This window comes from Branchiostoma floridae, chromosome 6, assembly GCF_000003815.2.
Source record: "Branchiostoma floridae strain S238N-H82 chromosome 6, Bfl_VNyyK, whole genome shotgun sequence".
In the NCBI taxonomy this organism is placed as follows: Eukaryota; Metazoa; Chordata; class Leptocardii; order Amphioxiformes; family Branchiostomatidae; genus Branchiostoma; species Branchiostoma floridae.
The window spans coordinates 8,179,453-8,198,347 of NC_049984.1; the positions used below are offsets into that span (position 1 = coordinate 8,179,453).

Here is an 18,895-nt window from a genome sequence, read left to right on the forward strand (position 1 = left end):
AGTGGAGTTACATTTGCCTTGTTCTGGGCGCGACCAAGAATATCATAACATGTCTTTGGTGCGACTGTTGGTAGCGTCCTGAGTTGCCTAGCAACTGTTTTCGCCTGTATGTAACAGCTGTGAGTCTACTCTGATGCCCACGTCATGTATTTCTGTGCCACGTTAAGTGGCGGAACAGAATATTAAATTATAGGGGTAGTTTGTTTTCTATTTTCCTAATTTAATCATAAAACATTCTGTGATATCACTGTAATAGTATTTCATGTATCTCATGCATTGAAATGATGACGTCAGTGAAATATTTGGATACAAATTGTGTATTCTAGAAACGTTTGGTATTACTGATATCGTTTTAACTACCTAGACTTCCAATGGGAAAAGTCCTGGAAAAAGAAAATGCTATATAAGACATCTGATAGAAACAAAGAAACAGTCCTACACGGCTACCATGTGGACCGCGGTGTCTGTGATATTTTTTATCTGTCTGCTGGTCTGTCCCGAGTCGGGGGCTGTTGTGATGCGACTAGACAACGCCACATATGACCAGGTAACGTTTTTCTTCTTGTAGTTCTTCTGTGCACTGTATACAACGAATCCTATGCGTTCTGTCTTTTGATTGTAGACATTACGATAAGTAATCACCAGCTTTCAGAACGATATAAAACTCCTACAATTGTATATTGTGTTTTAGTTACACACACATTTGCACACAGAGCTATCGTTTTGTTCGTAAGTTGCAGAAAGATGACGACGCCCTCATCTTTGTGAGTTGATGGCATTGTGGGCACTGAGTTCCATAATGTGTTCTTCTATTGTTTCCAGGTCACACGCGGAGATAAGTTCGTGCTGGTGCAGTTCTATGTCAAATGTAAGTGGAGATATACTATGATATGATATCACATAATATCATATCACATCATACCATATCATATCATACCATACAGTGTTATATCATATTACTATCACAGCATGTATCACAGCATATCATAACACTTCCCAGTAACAATCTTTGGCCAGTGGTCATAAGAACGAGCAAGTTTTGTTCAAAAATGGAGGTGACACAAAGTCAGTTATGTCATGGAAACGCGAATTTAAGCACTTGTTGAGTATAATTTAGTTTGTTGGTTGGTTTGTTGCTCTATAGTTTTGTCATGGAAACGCGAATTTAAGCACTTGTTGAGTATAATTTAGTTTGTTGGTTGGTTTGTTGCTCTATATTTCTTTCTTCAGCAATCACACATGTTACCTGATCCCACCAGGGAGCTCCGTCTGTCAGAAGCTGGAGCCGAAATGGGAGGACGTGGAGAGGAGGTACCGGGAAAGAGACGATGTCGTCATCGGGAAGGTTAACGCCCAAGAGGACCGGATTCTCGTGACCAGGTTCCGCACCACCACATTTCCAACCATTTTCTACTATCCAAAGGGAGTTACCGAGCACCAACCGTGAGTTTTGTTCAATTTTTGTCACATTTCTTTCTTGGTAATATTTCGTTTCTTAGAACCACTTTACTAGTGTGACAGGCACCATACCAAAAATCGAATCCTTAGCTCGGTCTAGCAGAGCCCCCACAAGGTATTATACAAATGTATGTGCTGCAGACGCGGCTTTGCATTTAGAGAATGCTTTCAACTGAAGAGTCTAGCCTGCTTCTCTCTTCTACCGCAGGTACGAGGGTCGCCACACCATCGCGGCGTTTGTAGAGTTGATAGAACAGCACGCGCCCACTACCTGGGTTCGGAAGGTCTTCACCAAGGAACTCAACTCCACCAACTTCGACGAAATCGTCCTGGACAAGGACAAATTTGTCATGCTGCAATTCTACAATACAAGTAAGGCATACTTTGATAGATTGGGAGATGGTAGATGCACACACAATTAATAGCTTCCTGAAACCGGTCTATACAAAAACGTTACGCAGAAACACAGATCCATGTACAACAGTTTTCTTTGTATTCTAGATTGGATCTTACTATGCCCGCCTGGAATCTGTGATTATCTGTACTAGTAGACGGTCTTTCTTTTAATGTTGACTATTTATAACAGCTGGTCGGAGGGCATGTCCGTCCACATAGCTCGGTCCAGTTTAGAACAGCCTCCCCAAGCTATATCATAGTCATGATTCTTATTATGCCATCTAGCGGACTGCTACAAATGTAAGAAACTACAGCCGGACTACGAAATGGTAGCTGAGACCTTCCACAATGAGAGAACAGTGAGTATTTACGTCATACAGTCAAATTATTTTGTCAACCAGTAGAGAAAGTATGCATGATATATAAGTGATACATGTACAAGCAAAAAATAGTGAGGTGGCGTGGGTAGTGCTAAAGAGAAACATGAAATTGATTAGAATGAGGCTTTCTCATCTTTCGCCACGTTAAGAAATTTTTAAAGGCAAGACTATGACGGTTATATATAGCCTGGAATCCAGCCGTGTTGTGCTTTGGTCGCTCCCCCAATTTACGCTTCCTATGTTGGCAGGCTAGGTTATATACTGTTATGATCAAGAAATTACCAAATGGATTATGATTTTTACAGATTGTCGTGGCCAGAGTAGACACCGAAACACACCCAGAAATAGGGGAAAGGTGAGACCAAATAAAATGCTACCATGAATTTTATGTCAAAGAAACAATGCCAATTCTGCTTATGCTTTTCAAAACATATGGTTTAGGGAATGGAAATAAGACATGTTTCTTTCGTGTTCTATTTTGTAGGTTTGGTATAGAGCAACATCCGAGAATTATGTGGTTCACAAGAGACAACAAAAGAGGCATCCCGGTAAGATTCATTCACTAACTACTGCTTTGGTCCCACTTTTCCACCAAAGACATGCATGGTATAAATTTGAAAGCTCGACTTAAAAACCTTTGTGAAAGGGGGAATGTACACAGATGCTTTATTTTCGCTTTTTAGCAGAGACTTCTTCACCGGAAACATAAACCTACTGCGAAAGGTTTTGTTCTGTCTTCAGCCCACACACTCTCTTGTTTATATCGCAAAATCGAAACCACGGCGAACATTTCCGCTTTTACAGTATCTGAACTACTTGAAGCTAATCCAGGTTAACATGAATACTTCACTCCTTTCTCTCAATCTAGTACCAGTCGGCCATGAAGCCTCTCCAGCTTGTAGACTTCATCAACCATCAGTGTCACACGGCCAGGGAGCTGGGAGGTGGACTCACTAGCCAGGTAAATATCACCGGGCACAATCTGTTTAAGGGTTGAAAAAAGGTTGGGTCCGAAGGCATAGCCTTGTGGGTCGTTGGCACAGTGAATGTTCCAAGCTAAGTTCGCAATACCTCTATAACGAATTGAGAAAGTAACGCGCCCGCCGTTGTGCCCGTTGGCTCAGCCATGGTGCTGAAAAGCCTTCACTTGGTCTCGAAATGACATCGACCGTTTCAAATAGCAATGGCAGTTTGCAAGACGGAAACGCTTGGCTTCGACACAGCTTCATATTAGTGCATTCCGTTGACTTATAGGCGTGGGTAACAGTCTGGTACTTTTTCTCCTCCTTCAAACAGGCCGGAAGGATGGTGGAAATGGACGCCGTAGTTTCCAACTTCATCGCCAGCATCGTAAGTGGAAAGCTGACTAACGTTACATGTAATACTGTGAAGAGCTTAGAGAGTGAGATTAAACTTGCAATGTGGTACACTAGGACTGGCAGAAGTTAGTGAATTTCAATTACCAGATGCTCAAGCAGAATAACTATGAAATGAGTGGCCAGGTGTTATATGTTAACGTTAATATTACTCCTTTCTAAACATTTTGTCGAAAGACGCTATAATATACACTCTGTTCCTATGTATGTAGAGGTACCATGGGAGGAAAAAACTATGGTAAAGGAAACAAGTGTGTTGTGTTTTACACGCTCTGTCCTTCTACAGGCCGATGTACAGAAAGAAGCGGAGAAGGTGAAGGATAAGATGGCTGGCAGACAACATCCACATTTCAAGTACGTCATTTCCTGTATCATCAACGTCATTTCCTTGACACGAAACATTTACTGTACATAGCACATGAAAGGCACTTTAATACTTTATCAACAACCCTTTTAATGAGGTTACAACAATGAAAGTGGCAACAAATTATAAAAGTTATACTAAAACTTCTGACGACCATTGTGTTGGTCGTAATAACTTCAATCCCTCTTATTGTTCTGCAGCTACAGCAGTTTTTACATGGATATGTTGGACAGGATCGGTAGTCGTGGTTACGAGCTGGTCACCATGGAGATAACAAACCTTCAAAATAGTCTTGGTGAGTTCTGGTCGCAATTGAGAGCACGGAAGCAATGGAGTTAAACCTGCTTGGTTTAAGCATATGAGAATAAAAGTCAACATCATGATAGATGAATGAAAGATCTGGATCTACTAGAAGTGGGACAATTACTTTCGACTTGACCTAAGAGTCTATGACTTGTCAAATGCTTCAAGACATGTAATATCAAAAGATTCATATGTTTTACAGAACTTGTTTGTCACTCGTGAGTCAGTATGATATACGATACTGGCTATAAGATGATATGGACCGCTTCCCTTCGATGTATAGGGTATCACAAGAAACGGCTGGTTCCTACAACCACCTCATAAACCACCAAGTGAGCGAAGCGGACCATGCATTATGACAGTGTATACATTTCGGGATGGTCATTAAACTTATATTTGACTTTTTCAGCGACATCTCCAAAATCGATGCCAGAGGAAGAAAGGGAGGATCTGATCATGCGTGTTAACATCCTCCGCGTTTTTCAAAAGGCATACAGAACTCAGTTTCCAAGGTTGCAAGACTCCGATTCCGACGAAAAGAAGGGCGAAACTGCAGTTGTCGAACAGCGTGCTAAAGACCCTCCCAACGCCTTCCAGAGGAAGGTCCGGGGAAGGGGGAAGAAGGGATACACCAGCAAGATGCGGAGTATCAAACATGAGCTTTAATCAACTAACTAAAATCAGAAATTGAAGATCTCATATTTCCGTGAAATATCAATATGCGCAAGGAGGTTAAAAATCACGATTTGTAACCTCCCGAAGTTGATATGCGCTATAATAGTTGATGCTCAACAAATCTCAAGACACCCATGTGTCATTGACCTTGCCGGGCTGTCTGTGGACTATACCACATCATTTCCAGGAAGGGGGTGTCGTCCTGTAATACTGCAGTATAACATATACCCATCACCATGTTTCTTCGCGACATTAATAACTACCTACATACCATAATCGTGAACACTGACACACAACCCAAAACAATAATTCTACCCCCGATGGAGGTGAACCTCTTTCCCGGAGGTATTTATCAACCAAAGCGTAAGGCCATAATACTAATAGACTTGAAAACTATGTTTAGCCGAAGGTGTCAATTTTAAAGTAAATGCAAAATGGGCACCACTTGAATGTGCGTAAAGCACCAACACTGATTTATTTCTTCATTCATTAATTGTGAAACATGTCAACAAAGTTTTGAAACTATTCAGTCGTCACCAGACAATGGTATATATTTCTGACATTGGTAAATGTAGGAAAAGCGTATTTCACAAATGTAATGGCATATTATGTACATATAAGCCGGTTTATTTAATATTGAGTGTACCACACTGTATCATCATTATGTAGCTTTGCACAAAGTTCTTTATGGCGCCCCTTCCATTCAAAATCGTGCTAGAATATCACTTGTTAGTAACCCTTATCATTAAACATGTAACGGTTACTGAATTATCACTACTATCTATCTTAATTGTGCAGTGAGTCACAGAAAATCAAAAACAACCAACGATTAAAGTGGTTATTCTAAAAAGTACCTATCTAAGCAACAAACGTGGGTTTTATCGGTAACATCAGAAATTAGTGTATAAAATAATAGCAAGAAAATAGCAGCAATTGGCAAACTCCTAGCAACATTTCAATTTACTGATAGACAATACTGGATACACATGCACATTTTAGTGTATTACAGGTAACGGTTAGAAACTACTGGCAAAGATGCTGAATGCAATATAATACCTTTGTTCTACACAGTGCCTTGTCCGCGGCCTGTACCGGGCTAAGGTTTTCACATTTGTGGACGTGGCCTCATCTGAATAGCTGAGAATCGCATAACTTGTTTTCTTTGGGTAAAGCCGACTCAATGATTAGCTGACAGCTGGTTGGGTCACGAGTCTCTCACGACCACAAAAGTGAAAATTTCAGCACGGTTTAGCAGAGCCACCCCAACGTATTCAGTAAAATCGAGGGGCGAGGCTATGTTAAGAATGGGCAATACTAGTAAGGATCATGACAAATTTGAGGAAACATTATACAGCTTACCTTTAAAAAGAGGTGTACAGTCACTTTTCAAAATGATCTTTCCATGGTCGATATTTACAATTAAATAAAAAATACTGTGTTGTTGATAATACTCATGGCTCAAAATGTGTTGTTGGTACTTAGACAAAAGCATTAAAATTGATTTAAAAAAAAGATAATAGCAGCAACGCAGGTATAAATGGAAGATCTAGTCAAGACTACTTTTATCACGGGTAATTCCACATATAACTAGGTTCTTCGTATACAACATTCTTAAGCGGACAAGTGTCGGTGTTGTCTTCAATGTTGTCCTCTCCCCAGCCCTGCTTTTTCCCAAACTGCAAGTCGTTGGTGTTGCTTTACCGCCAAGCGTCTCTTGAAATGTCCCGACTGAAACAATCATAAAGAAGAAAACTGGTAAGTACAGGCAACAACGGTGCTATCCTGTACATGTGTGATAACTTCTCAGCTGAAGAACAAACATTTTATCATTTTTTTCTTGAAAATATCATTTTCTTCCAGATGGTTGTACTTTCAATACCATTCGAGGTTTGTTGGTCGAGTGTGTTTGTGAACAGGAAAATGCGAAATTCGAAAAGCTTTGGACATTTGATAGATGGGCAGGTGTCAGAAAATGAAGTTCAAGTTCAACAATGGGTCTCCTAGCGGTACTTAGAATTGATGTAACTTCATGTGTATTTTTCATATGGGTTTGTATGTGGGGTATACCTGAGTAAAGCTAATTGATGCATCAGCCCAGGATGGAATAGTACAATTCGTAGGGTCCTTTGTTAGATTCACAATGCTACACTGACTGATTAACTGTAGTGGATTTTAAAGTACATGAGAGTGACTGACCTGTATTGAGGGTAGGTGTCCCGGTAACGGCTGCTGCTCGATTCGGAAAGGAAAAAAAGCACAGTTAGAGAACAAAACAGTAAGCACGCCAAAATATAGAAGAACTTTATTGCACGACAATTGTACATGATACAATGTATGGCAACAACTATTACACAAAGTACAAGATAGTAGAGGTATAGAATATATATTAGAAGAAAATTCATTCTGCGTTAAAACGGATGGAAGTACACGACATCTTAGCTGACTATATTATGTGGGAATGCAAACATGTACTTACTATATGTTAGCAGGGATGGGCTTCTGTCCGTACTGGTCTAGTGTAGGCTCCTGGCGCAAGGCGTACTGTGGAATGGGACAAGTGAACCACAGTTAGAACAGGTGAACTGATTACAAGAATACATCAACAAGCCAAATAACGACAGAATGTTTGTTATTGTTGCAAGGGAAATACCGACCTTCCAAGAGGAGGTGATGCTGGGGCGTATGTGCCTCACTGCGTACCCCGTGAAGTGGAAGTCTGCAGGGAGGGAGAAAAATGTGAAAGAGGACATTATTACTTAATTTCTTGGTGACGCCTCGGGACCGAAGGCAATTTCATCATACTAGTACTTCCATACATAAAAGACAATGTCTCAAGTATTCCAAATTTAATAAGCTATCCAATTCATATATTAGTATATGAAAGTTGTTAACGTTTGACTAACCTTTAGGGTCATGAGACATCCCCCTGAGCTCAGTTGTCCGTCCCAGCCATGTGGCCCAATCACGCTTCACTTCACTGCTGGAAGGCAAGAAGCCCCGGATTAAATCATAGAATCGGTTTGTATATGATGTGTTTTATCATTATCCTATTTATCATTTATGTAGGGTAGTCATTTCAGTTTTCAAGAAACTGATTTCTGAGGTTAAAGTGCGTATGTCCCACCAGATTGTAAGGTCGTACAACTGCAGATGTATGAGATAATAGATAATCCTGTTCCACTTTTGGTTGTTGAAATAATTCAGCCGAGAGACACTGGTTCCTACATTATCTTTTATTACCTGTTCATATATAATGTTACAGATCTAGACTGTTGTCTAGTATTCTCGACCTAAAGTAAGATGTAAAGCGAAACTATCCACTTACTCAAGGATGCTGGGATCCACTTTGAATCTCTGGGTCTTCTTCCCGGTGTTGGTTATTCTCTGTAATAGAGAAACGATAACTGTTAACAACCTTACCTCATTTACCACCTGCAATAGTTTTGTTGCCTTGCATAGAGCGCTAGAGTAACCTAAAGCGTCACCTTGCAACAAACAAATTAACTGCAGCCACATGCACAAACACCTTCACAAAGTTGATCAGTATTCCGTGCGCGCCTGAATAATCGTTTAGCCCAAAGCGGTGTTAAAGGATTGGTGTAGAGTTTCTCAGGGCATGTTTTGGGTAATCAGAATGTTCAACAAAGTGTCCTTGTGGCCACCTGAAACCGATGACATTTTGACACTGGAATAAGCTTAGCGTTCCAAACAACGCGATTCGTTAGCTACGTAGTTTGCAATGAAGACCTTCTCCGATGACTCGTGATTTGAAATAGCTACCGTTTTCGTATACCATTTTGTCATGTCTTTGACGCTTTCTCTGAATCTGCGTCCTTGAAGAATGACGCCATTACACCTGTTGTCCCCTGTACAGGTACACCTTTGCGTCTGTGCGCCGTTCCGTCTGGATGCACTTGACTGAGAGAGCATACTGACCGCTTTCAATAACGAGTGCCTAAGCCTTCAGAAAGGCAAACCTTGCATCCTGTCTTGTAAAAATAGCAGAGGTTAAACCCACATAGTGGAAAGAAGGCTGTGTGTGGGAGGGTGGTATTGTTTTATACTAAAAGTATTATTATTCATAACATAACGTTACATGCAGCATAACACTTTGGGAAGGGGGAAAGTTTACGGTGTACATGGAGAGTGGATAGAATTACAACGTTGAAACCTGTTTGGCGGATGAGAGAGTAAAATGCAGCCATTGTCCACAACGGAACCTGCAATCTATGCTTGAGCGACGATGACTGTGTATGACAAGTGCTAGAGTGGTTTTAACAAGAGGCCGGGCACAAATACAAGTCCTGTACAACACAACCTTGATACGACTGAACTTATTCGAGCAATGTGGAGGCTCTTGTACGAGAAAGTTTGCAGCATTTGGTTCTAAGATTAGTGTCGCAAAAGTTTGTGTGGTGACAGTGCGTGTTTGCGACCGGCCTATGCGCGTAATTGCGGGTAAATGTGCACCACACAATGCCACATACCTGAACAAAACAGGCGTTTCCCCGACCCCCGAAAACCGTCTATTTGGTCATGGCGCCGTTATTGGCTAAAGTCTATGGTTTCACAACAGGCAATTGCCTATACAAGCAGTGAGTTTCCCGTTGTGTTTACTCAGGGTAAACTTAGTAACGTAAGTCTGATGACCCAATTAACGAAATCCCTCAGTAAGATCGTTTGTCTGAATATCTTCGACCCGTTGCCAGGGATCTATATTAGGTATCCCTTATCTTTCTGATCGCATCTGAGACATTTTTGCTTAACAACCGTCCCGTCCTGTTCTGTATTGTTGTGCCTACACAGGTGTTGCTATTGTACATTCTACAGGTAAACAGGACAGGTGAGATAGGTGTGCTGATCACAGTAATAGCCGTCAGAAATCGATAAAAGAAGCCATAAAAGCGCTCGTCACAAAAGAGTGCTCAGTCCTAGATTGTTTAATTAGGCTGATTTGTTTGTCAAAGGGGCGTGGAGTGGGTAAAGACTCATAATTGGGACAAACACAAAGACAAACCTAAGTGTCACGTCTCGTCCATCTAGAATAACCTGCTATAGAATAACCACAAACGATATATAGTTTATCTACTGTCTAGGATGACTTTTGGGCATTAACCACAATACTATTTTCAGCATGCTCTAATTCTTCCAAAATAATTCTCGTACACAACCACGACACTAGTACTAGTAGCAAATCACTATAACAGACCATCAGGCAGAATGCTATCTAAGTCTTAGCTTCCTCAGTCGCTAGTATAGCTTTAAGCTGTTTTGAATGACACAGATAGAAAGTCCGGAGTTACATACATTACATAAAAATGCTGCAGGCATCGCTTAATTTGGGTCATATGTAATGTATGTAATAGCAACTTTTACAATGTGTACGGCCTTATGGAGTGAAGAAAACTGTACTGGGTGAACAGACAAATCTTTTCGTCCGTAATTTCTCGCATGTATACTTGCTGAAAAGAAGCGCCACTATGCCTTTCACGAACACCATTATGAACTCTCCCAGTGACTTTTGGCGCTAAAAAGCTGACGACAGACCCAATCCATACTAGGCCCCTGCCCTCGGGTTAAAATTAAAATAAATGACTGTCGGCCTGCCAGTTACCATAGATAACGCCATGGTAACCACAGTCTAAGGAGTACACAACACAAACGTGGACTTAGTGTTTTTGAAGGGTGCTTGAGGTTTATTCATGAGTGTGCCAGGTATACAATAGTCTGGGTAAGGAACTAGGGTATGTTACCAAGGCGGTTTATCCATAGGAAATAAGAAACAATCTTCAATTCTATACTTCGAGGGGTTTGTTTATGAAAGATATCAACTCTCGATCTTTGTGTCAAACCAAAAACACGGGAAACCTTGTTGCAAATTCACTGACTTAATCGTACAACAATGAAGCCAAAACTGGTTAGATTTCGTCAGTTGATACACATCGCTAAGTAGCATGTCATTTCTATGTAAAAATGGCATGACCATCAAATGATTATTCTCGTTGAGATGTTAATTGCGAAATTACTTGATGAAGACACGATTGTATAGTTGCCGTATACTTACCAGGCCGGACATGGTTTTGTTGGGCGGATGTTGCAGTGTTGTTGTAGCGTTACTGAAGTCAACTGGGTACAAACAGAACAACATGTATCTAAATTAACATTGTACGCTCTAAACAAAAGAATGATATTCCTAAGTATACATTTGCAAGTGTTTGCTATAGGTTTGGTTTCTCTCTAACCATGGTACAAGATGGCAAAACGCCAGTGTTTTATTAGTATCAATCTACTAAAGCTATAACGCCGCACTGAAAAAACGCATACTAGAATAATATTTTGAAATGTTGCTAAGGTGTTCACGGTAAATCATTTTCTACCATGATCCTCACAGGTACAAGTTTATAATAGAAGTGACGGCATGTCGAGTGGGAAAGCAAATACATGCCCGTATGGTCCAGTCAAAACATCTTTCTAAACAAAATCACTAAATTTAAAAACATGGGCTTTAATGCTGTTTTGTACGTTGTGCAAAACGTTGGTAAAGTATTTGTTATCATGGCGTTATGCTTGTAGTTTCTACTTCTTTTCCTAAACTATATTTTTCATTTGCCCACCTGGTCCGATATCGGTGGTGGTTCTGCAGTGCTCGTCCGGCAGCCTGTGTCCGGCTGTGTCCATGTCCATTCTGCGGATGGTGGGCAGTTTGGGGTGGTATATTCCCTCCTTAACCGAGGACAACATGACCCTCTGCAGGGAAGGGTAGCGGAAGAACATATCGGGCTGGGACCGAAGGCCCGGCGGCGCTGAGCGGTAGCGAACATCGGCGACAGCAGCCATCACGATATACTGTAGACGTTAGCGCTTCTCAAGCTCCGCTGACAAAATATCTTACACCTTGAGATTGTCTCCAAGACGTCTAATATCGTGAAGCGGTTGCAGTTCTTTACGAGGTGTCCTCTGTCGGCTGCCCGAATCACAGACCACTGCTAATCCCGGCCGCTGATCGCCTGAAAGTGTCCCTCAAATAAATGTTTGCAACCAAACAAAAGCCGGGTGAAAAATTAGATCGTGCCTCACAATGCCGGCCGGCGCAACACTACCTATTGAGACCCCAGACGCCGTGTCCATGGCAACAGTGACATGTGATCGTCCGGCCTTTGACGGGACGTCTATGAGCCAACCGCTGCCTTTATTCTCCAGGCGATCTGACTTTCGACCCCAACAGAAAGAACGTGTCACCTCTTCAAAAACACGGTTACTATTTATGATGGGTGAAGAAATAAGTAGTGTTAACTTTCCAAAATTGAATAATGTTTCGCGGTGGTGGTGGTGAACATTTCCTCAACTCCAAACATCATTTGTTCGTATATGTACACAAAAGTTGTATTTTGAAAACATAGATTACGTAATGTTCAGCCAGATACTTCGGATGAAAGTAAACTTTTCTGACCTGCTGCGGGCTTGTCTGACCACACTTTTCTTCAAGATAGAGTACTGACAGAAAACTTTTGACGTAGTTAAAACTACGTCAGTCCATCCATCAACTGGAGAATATAATCACGTATACTCATCATCATCACAGTCTTTTTCGTATCGGCGCAAATATGTACTTCCACACTACACATATAACGTTACTTACGAATGTAGGTAATGTGGACTCCGCACCACAAAATAATAATTTGATATCGACGGTCGGAAGTAGTTCTAGTTCTAGCATTCCTTGCTTAGAAGCACTGTCACAATTTTACCTTAGTGAAAATGGAGGTATTGTTTTCGGTCTGTGTGTTTGCTTTGTTACGTGTCTGTAGTTATTTGAATTCAATATTGTAGAGTGACAAGGTGTGAGGATGAAAGACGTTGTGACCGAAGAGACTGGCAGGGTGGTATGGTCGGCTCAAAGTTTCGCAAACTGACAGAAAGATTAATAAATACAAAATGTATCTTGGACAGTCAAACCCATACTTGTGTCAATCTCTGCATAAGGACCATCTGGCCATCGAGGCGACTTTTTGAGGCCTTTATAGATTATTTCCCCACTGCATGTTTAAACCGATCTCCTAACATCACCCATGCATCTCCGTCAAACTGCAAAGCTAGAAATGTTAAATATTTGAAGGACATGCAGCCACTCCCTCATTGTCCGAACCGCTAATTGCCATGCTAATTGTGATGGACCGTAAAGAATACTTCTATAGTGGCCACCTGTTTACCTAGGCCTCCTTTTTGAAAGTGATTGAGTGGTCACTATTGTACGTTGTTTGGTATCTTAACAGGACCAGACACCATGTGATGACTTGCACTTCTAACCAGGTACTATCTTCTCCCCGCACACCTTTCGTGGTTTGGAAGTCAGAAGTGGTGACTACTGAGAATAAGGTGGGCATTTTTACCTTACATTGAAAGGAAAGCTTGTATTATAGAATCAGCCAATACATTAATCTAACGTAAACATCCAAACCTCAGTCTGCCACTGACAGCCGTGGTGTTCACATCGGTAGAGGCCTGGTGAAGATAGTTCAACCAAGTAGAAGTCACTCTTAATTCAAAACACCTTTGAAATGCATGGGCAATGGTCTAACGATATAAGGCGTCCAACTTTTACTCTCCAAGCAGAGGTTGAATCGCGCAGATATAGTAGTAGTCGGGCATTTAATTAATTACAAGTACGGGCGCTTTTCGTGTAATTTTTCCGACTACTACTATGTCTGCGCGATTCAACCTCTGTTTGGAGAGTATCCAACTATAACTGCTAACCTATAATATTAAACGACAACATTGGCTCCCCATGCTCTGTCTGACAGTGTCAGACATTGGCTGCCGTTAGTTACACGTAAATTTTACAAAGGTTCAGCCCGGCACACTGGTTTCTTAAGATACCAAACATGCGCCATAAATGCAAGCCATATTTCTTGACACACAATTATCACAGCTTATTCACCTAGGAATAAATTGTAAAATTGCATATAACGTTAGACGCAATCAGACACTTCGATGCAACTTTGACCGGGCTCATTTGAAAATTGAAATTTGAACACGAGGCTGTTTTTCCAAGAACTGAAATCCTTACTGTTGTCTTCATGTCTTTACCTTGTTACAATTGTCTGTTATTTTGCTTTGTTTTACAATTTTACTCCAAGAACCAATATAAAAAAATAGTTTGATCTTTTTCGAAGAGTTTGACCAGTATTAACGTTATGTAATCTGTTTCTCGCGGCCACTCTTTTTATCGGTTGACAGGTCAGGATTTGTATATGTTTAACGTTATGTATTAACGGGGGTCAAGACAACTGTTAAATGTTTATGTAGTTATAGGGTTCAATTCAAACACGACAAAGGTCACAATGGGGGGCACTTTATCGCCTAGGGCAAAAACTGAGGGTTCCACTCTTTAACCATCCTATATAGTGTGTCAAAACGGTGCGTCAGAAAAACGTTACACTTTTCCATCCCCCAACTTCTGCTCGGAGATCAATGAAAGGGGGCGGAAGGTTCTTTGATTCTTATTGGCTGATCTGGAGACCTTACGAGTATTGTTTGGCCTATGAATAGCCTAACCAGACACCTGTCAACCATTACAACCGGTGTGCCAGGTACTGCCGGGCGGGTCACGGTGTGCGTACATCGGCGGCACGGACTGTAGTAAGGTAAGCAGGTGTATTCTTTTAATCAAGAAATTATATATAAGCTCCCATTTCGTGTTCGGAATCCAAATTTTTGATCGTGGACGCTCTGAACGCCATTTAGTGTTCACTACATACTGAGTTGTATGTTGGGCCAAAGTCCAGTTCTCGTTTGCCATGGGGTACCGACCGTAAGGGCATGTGGGTTAAAGTGGTCAAAATTTAGATAGCTATCATCAAAAATATATCGACATGAAAGTTTTAATAGTCTACTTGAACTAGTGTCTGTACCATAAAAGTCATTATTTCGATAGAGCACGGCCAGCCCAAACCCATCCCTAACGTTAACGTTGAATTAACGTTGCATAACGTTGGCAAATTTCTATAACGTTAACGTTATCCATTCATAGGTTCTTGCTTTATGCTGTTACATGTAAACACTACATATTATCCTTCTTGACAAAGGTAACTACTACTGTGCTGGTAATTTTATCCACTCCCTTTTGAATCTTGTGACCACTAGTATGGCTGTCCAGCCAACGCACACATGATATGTTTAACGTCGTTACGTACCAGTATGACGCACACTCATGTCTATAAGGAACTAGGAAGGTGTCAAATAACATTACGTCAGAAAAAGTAAGAAATTCTCCAAAGCAAGTAAAAAAAATGACGGAATTTATATTTTATTAGTTTCGTGATGTTTCCTATCAAAAATATTGTTCTTCGTCTGTTTAGCTATTTATCTCCCTCCCGATTATCAAGAATGGTATATTCCTGTTCATTCATTTTGATCACTTCCGGGTCAAAGGTTACAGGTGTCAGACCTGTGCGTGTGTCACCGTGAGCGGGGTGGGGCGTGACAAGGTGTATAATGGATCTCCACAGGTAGACATAAAACAATGTAGAAAGCTGTAATGTACCCCCCGGGGACTTCACCTGCTAATGCCGATTGTACAACAGTGCCTAGACAGTGCCACGACAACTTCTGGACTCTTCCAAGAGGTTGGTATCAGGACTTCGTAGCATATATAGTTGTTCATGGTAGATCCGTAGTAGCAAAAGAGAAGGCATGGTTACGTGGACGTTTGTGACAAAGAAAGCTGTCTAAGCTTACAGAATGACCGATAGAGCGAGTGACCTGGCAGCGTTGTGTAAATGTCCAACGTTACTGTAGTTCTCGATCCAACGGACGATTCGAGAATGTTTTTGAGAGTTTTGACTTTGAGGGGCGTTCGAACTCAGGACCATTCAGGTGACGTTAGATATGTCCTAATTTTTCTGGGTCTTGGTCGAATTATTTAGCTAGATGGAAGATGTATGGTTGCGTGACGGAGCAAATAGATTCATGGTTGAAGTAGTCGACAGAATATGTCTGATTTAGATGGATGGATGACCCCACTGAATGTTGTATAAGACCATGGCCGGGTCGAGGTCTGGATATAAATAAAGTAATTTGTTTGTTCGTGAGCAAGGTCCAAGTGCTCTTGGCAGGGAGGTTACACAAATGTATATCCATATATGACCATATAAACTTCTTGGTGAAAGTAGGGCGGGCACCAGTTCTGAAAAAAATTGTCTACATTCACTATTAATCTGGCAATCCAAGAGGGCCATTATCACCCTCACCTCACCTAGTCCCATCCTCATCAGGAGGGTCGGGGACTATGGTTGTCTCCATTATAATCATGAGTTTTTGGCCTTTATGCCTAACATTGAATTGACTTGCTATTGGAAAGATTTGGGGAAGGAGTACATTGAAGTGTACTACTTTATGAGCAAACTGGACAAAAAATGTTAATGATAAGTTTTCATGTAAGACAATTAATTATACAGTCTTCATAGTTGCACCCATGCAGATTGATTAGTCTGAATTCATTTACCTTCACCCTGGTTTTACAGTTGTATTTATTCATTTTTTTTAATGTCTAAACAAGTCTGCAATACAGTAGTAGTAGACTAGTAGTACAATGGAGCCAAATGAATTCCTTGTGGATGGGCGTCAGGACCTGCCAAAATGTGAAAATAAAACCACAAAGTTTCAAGATTTATAGTACATGGCTGTGACAGTTACAGGTATCCAGAATATCTGCATATTAATGAGCACAAACTCCATTTTTTCAAGGTAACCATGAAGCCATTAATCAATGGGAATTGTGGGAATTCTACATTTGCAGGGCATGCCTCTTCTACTTTCCAGAAAGGAATGTTAATCATGTTGATTTAGGGAGTGGGGTTGAGCCAGTAGGCATACCGGTGTTGTCATTGGAAACTTGCCTGGTACTGTTTTATTTCCAGCTACTGTAAATGCTAAACTTTCCAAGTTCTGCAAAAAGGAGGAAGTAAATCAAGAACATTTAATTTGTTATTGTGTAACTGTTATGTTTCTTACGGCACAGACTACAATTTACAAAGAGAAGGCTATTGCATAAACAGCCTCATAAAATTGACAGATACATAAAATATTCATGAATGACTTCACTTATTTTACCTTTTTGCCTTAGACTGCTAGATACAGATCGTCTGTTGTGTGATGTATAAAATGTTTTAGAAACTAGCTAGAAACGCAAATATATTTTGACCTCATGTTGTTCAACATTCCCACAGAACACAGTCCAAGTAGTTTGGATATAAAGTAGTAAACCACCGGTTTAGAGATTCTTCTGTGTACATCAGCAAGGCAGAGCCTGTGCTGAATGTTCACTGGTATAAAGGAATATGGCCAGTTTTGAGGTGTATGAGTTCATTGAGTTGGATTGCGATGCTTGTTCAGCAGGCATTACGTTAAATTTGTTACCATCTACTCCTGTGCATTAGCATCATGTAACAAACATAACAGTTATTGTATTATTCAATTTAAAGTACTGTCTTTCTTATGAATTCACCTGTCATGGCTTGTGTTTCAGAAATGTGTGAAAACAAGTCGAGAGCAGGAGATGGAAGGCTCAGATTGGTGCATGATGGGAAGCATTATGACGTCACTGAGTTTGCACAGCGCCACCCGGGAGGGAAGCTGGTACTGCAGAGATATCAAGGTCAAGATGTTACAGCAGTCATGAAGGTGATGATGAAAGATGTATTGTATCCCTGAAAAGTTGTAAAAGCTAATATCGATGGCGTATTTTTTATTCTATATTGGCTCCTGTTGCTAGAGTGTTTGTTCTTGATGTTGATGTAACATATGAATAATGCATATTGATAAATGTTCTCAAACACAAGCTCGACGCTCAAAATAAAGCAAAGTATTTTTTCCAGGGCCCTCTTCACAGACACTCCCCAGCAGCCTACTCCATGCTGTCGCAGTACTGTGTAGAGGAGATAGGAGGAGCTGCTGATTCTAACGGCAATGTCAAGTTACACCATAGAGAGGTAAAAAGCATTCTTACAGGATTTGATAATACAAATGTAGCACCTTTAATGTAAAATGCACAGACACAATAGTCGTAAATTCATGACTGAAGAATGTAGTACCAGGCACATAATGGAACCCATTATGATATTATTGATGATATAATGGAACCCAGATAATATTTGATGTCATCAGTATTATGCATGGTCTTTCCATGTAAAAATTGAGATTCGTCACTATAGAGATACCATATTGTTTTACATAGTAGTGATACTAGGTTTACGTTTCTTTGTCTACAAAACATACAGCTTAACACAAGCATTTGTTAGTATCCCAAACAATGAAAATGTTACTATTGTCTCTAGTATTCTTTTGTTTGTGTGCAAAACACGTATAGGAAGTCAGCATTGTTACTTTGTAGCGACTGATTTATGTTTTGAATTATTAAAAAGCTGCTGTTGCTGTGCCCAGCTTGATGACGTACATGTTGATTGGGCTTGGTTATTAAAAGTGTTTTGGAGCAATATCGTGTTATCTCTTGCGGGATCAACCACAATTATAAATCTATTCTCCAAGCAATATTAACTCTTGGAGAAGTGTACATGTATTTGTCACTAATATAGTACCTATACATGTGTGGCTTGTATTGATGGCTAGAAATGAAACAATTCTTTAAAAACAATGTTTTTTTAATGTTCTTGTTGTAGACTTTCTACTGCTATGTCTTAATTGGTTAACAGAAACATAACATACAATTGATTAATTTGTCATATTGCCCAATTCATGGGAACTTCTTTGATATAATATTAAGAATAAGAATACTTAGAAAGCTGAATATGTTTCTTTGATCACCCACGATCCTGTCAACCCTAACCCTAACCCTGAGGATTGTCTGTAAAATGGTATGAAAATAAGACTTATTTTAGATTCCTCAGCAAGAATGACAAAAGATTGATGTTTAAAAAAAGCATGTC

At 40.5% G+C, this 18,895-nt stretch overlaps 3 protein-coding genes across 4 annotated transcripts in view; 2 read left to right on the forward strand and 1 right to left on the reverse strand.

Moving 5' to 3' along the window:
- Positions 1 to 407: 407 nt before the first annotated feature.
- Positions 408 to 5,796, forward strand: LOC118417938 (protein disulfide-isomerase like 2-1-like). The gene is made up of 12 exons (XM_035823701.1): positions 408 to 547; positions 823 to 868; positions 1,260 to 1,443; positions 1,667 to 1,830; positions 2,140 to 2,213; positions 2,540 to 2,589; positions 2,719 to 2,782; positions 3,103 to 3,195; positions 3,531 to 3,584; positions 3,897 to 3,964; positions 4,175 to 4,269; positions 4,687 to 5,796. Exons 1-12 carry the CDS (start codon positions 449 to 451, stop codon positions 4,941 to 4,943), a joined length of 1,248 nt encoding a protein of 415 aa, XP_035679594.1. The 5' UTR covers positions 408 to 448; the 3' UTR covers positions 4,944 to 5,796.
- Positions 5,797 to 6,623: 827 nt separating this feature from the next.
- Positions 6,624 to 12,387, reverse strand: LOC118417939 (testis, prostate and placenta-expressed protein-like). Of its 2 annotated transcripts, none has more exons than XM_035823702.1 (8): positions 11,567 to 12,387; positions 11,017 to 11,078; positions 8,278 to 8,336; positions 7,856 to 7,932; positions 7,607 to 7,668; positions 7,429 to 7,493; positions 7,149 to 7,181; positions 6,624 to 6,680 (listed from the first exon to the last, which is right to left on the reverse strand). In XM_035823702.1, the coding sequence occupies exons 1-8, from the start codon at positions 11,787 to 11,789 to the stop codon at positions 6,650 to 6,652; spliced, it is 612 nt and encodes a 203-aa protein (XP_035679595.1). In that variant the 5' UTR covers positions 11,790 to 12,387; the 3' UTR covers positions 6,624 to 6,649. The 2 variants fall into 2 exon arrangements, with proteins under 2 accessions (XP_035679595.1, XP_035679596.1); XM_035823703.1 differs by having other exon boundaries at positions 7,856 to 7,929; positions 11,567 to 12,155.
- A 3,280-nt stretch (positions 12,388 to 15,667) lies between these two features.
- The window catches only part of LOC118418051 (fatty acid 2-hydroxylase-like), a gene marked incomplete in the record, with an annotated part of 6,530 nt that continues 3,302 nt past the window's right edge, over positions 15,668 to 18,895 (forward strand). The window contains 2 exon segments of the mRNA XM_035823865.1: positions 15,668 to 15,827; positions 17,479 to 17,614. Of these exon segments, the coding sequence (XP_035679758.1) occupies positions 15,731 to 15,827; positions 17,479 to 17,614 (233 nt within the window).

Excerpts from the sequence above, each read along its gene's own strand:
- LOC118417938 (XM_035823701.1), top strand. The coding sequence starts at position 449 with ATGTGGACCGCGGTGTCTGTGATATTTTTTATCTGTCTGCTGGTCTGT. Across the intron at positions 548-822 it reads ACAACGCCACATATGACCAG|GTCACACGCGGAGATAAGTT; the intron begins GTAACGTTTTTC and ends TATTGTTTCCAG. Across the intron at positions 3,965-4,174 it reads AGACAACATCCACATTTCAA|CTACAGCAGTTTTTACATGG; the intron begins GTACGTCATTTC and ends ATTGTTCTGCAG.
- LOC118417939 (XM_035823702.1), bottom strand. The coding sequence starts at position 11,789 with ATGGCTGCTGTCGCCGATGTTCGCTACCGCTCAGCGCCGCCGGGCCTT. Across the intron at positions 11,079-11,566 it reads CACCACCGATATCGGACCAG|TTGACTTCAGTAACGCTACA; the intron begins GTGGGCAAATGA and ends GTTTGTACCCAG. Across the intron at positions 7,182-7,428 it reads CCCATCCCTGCTAACATATA|CAGCCGTTACCGGGACACCT; the intron begins GTAAGTACATGT and ends CGAATCGAGCAG.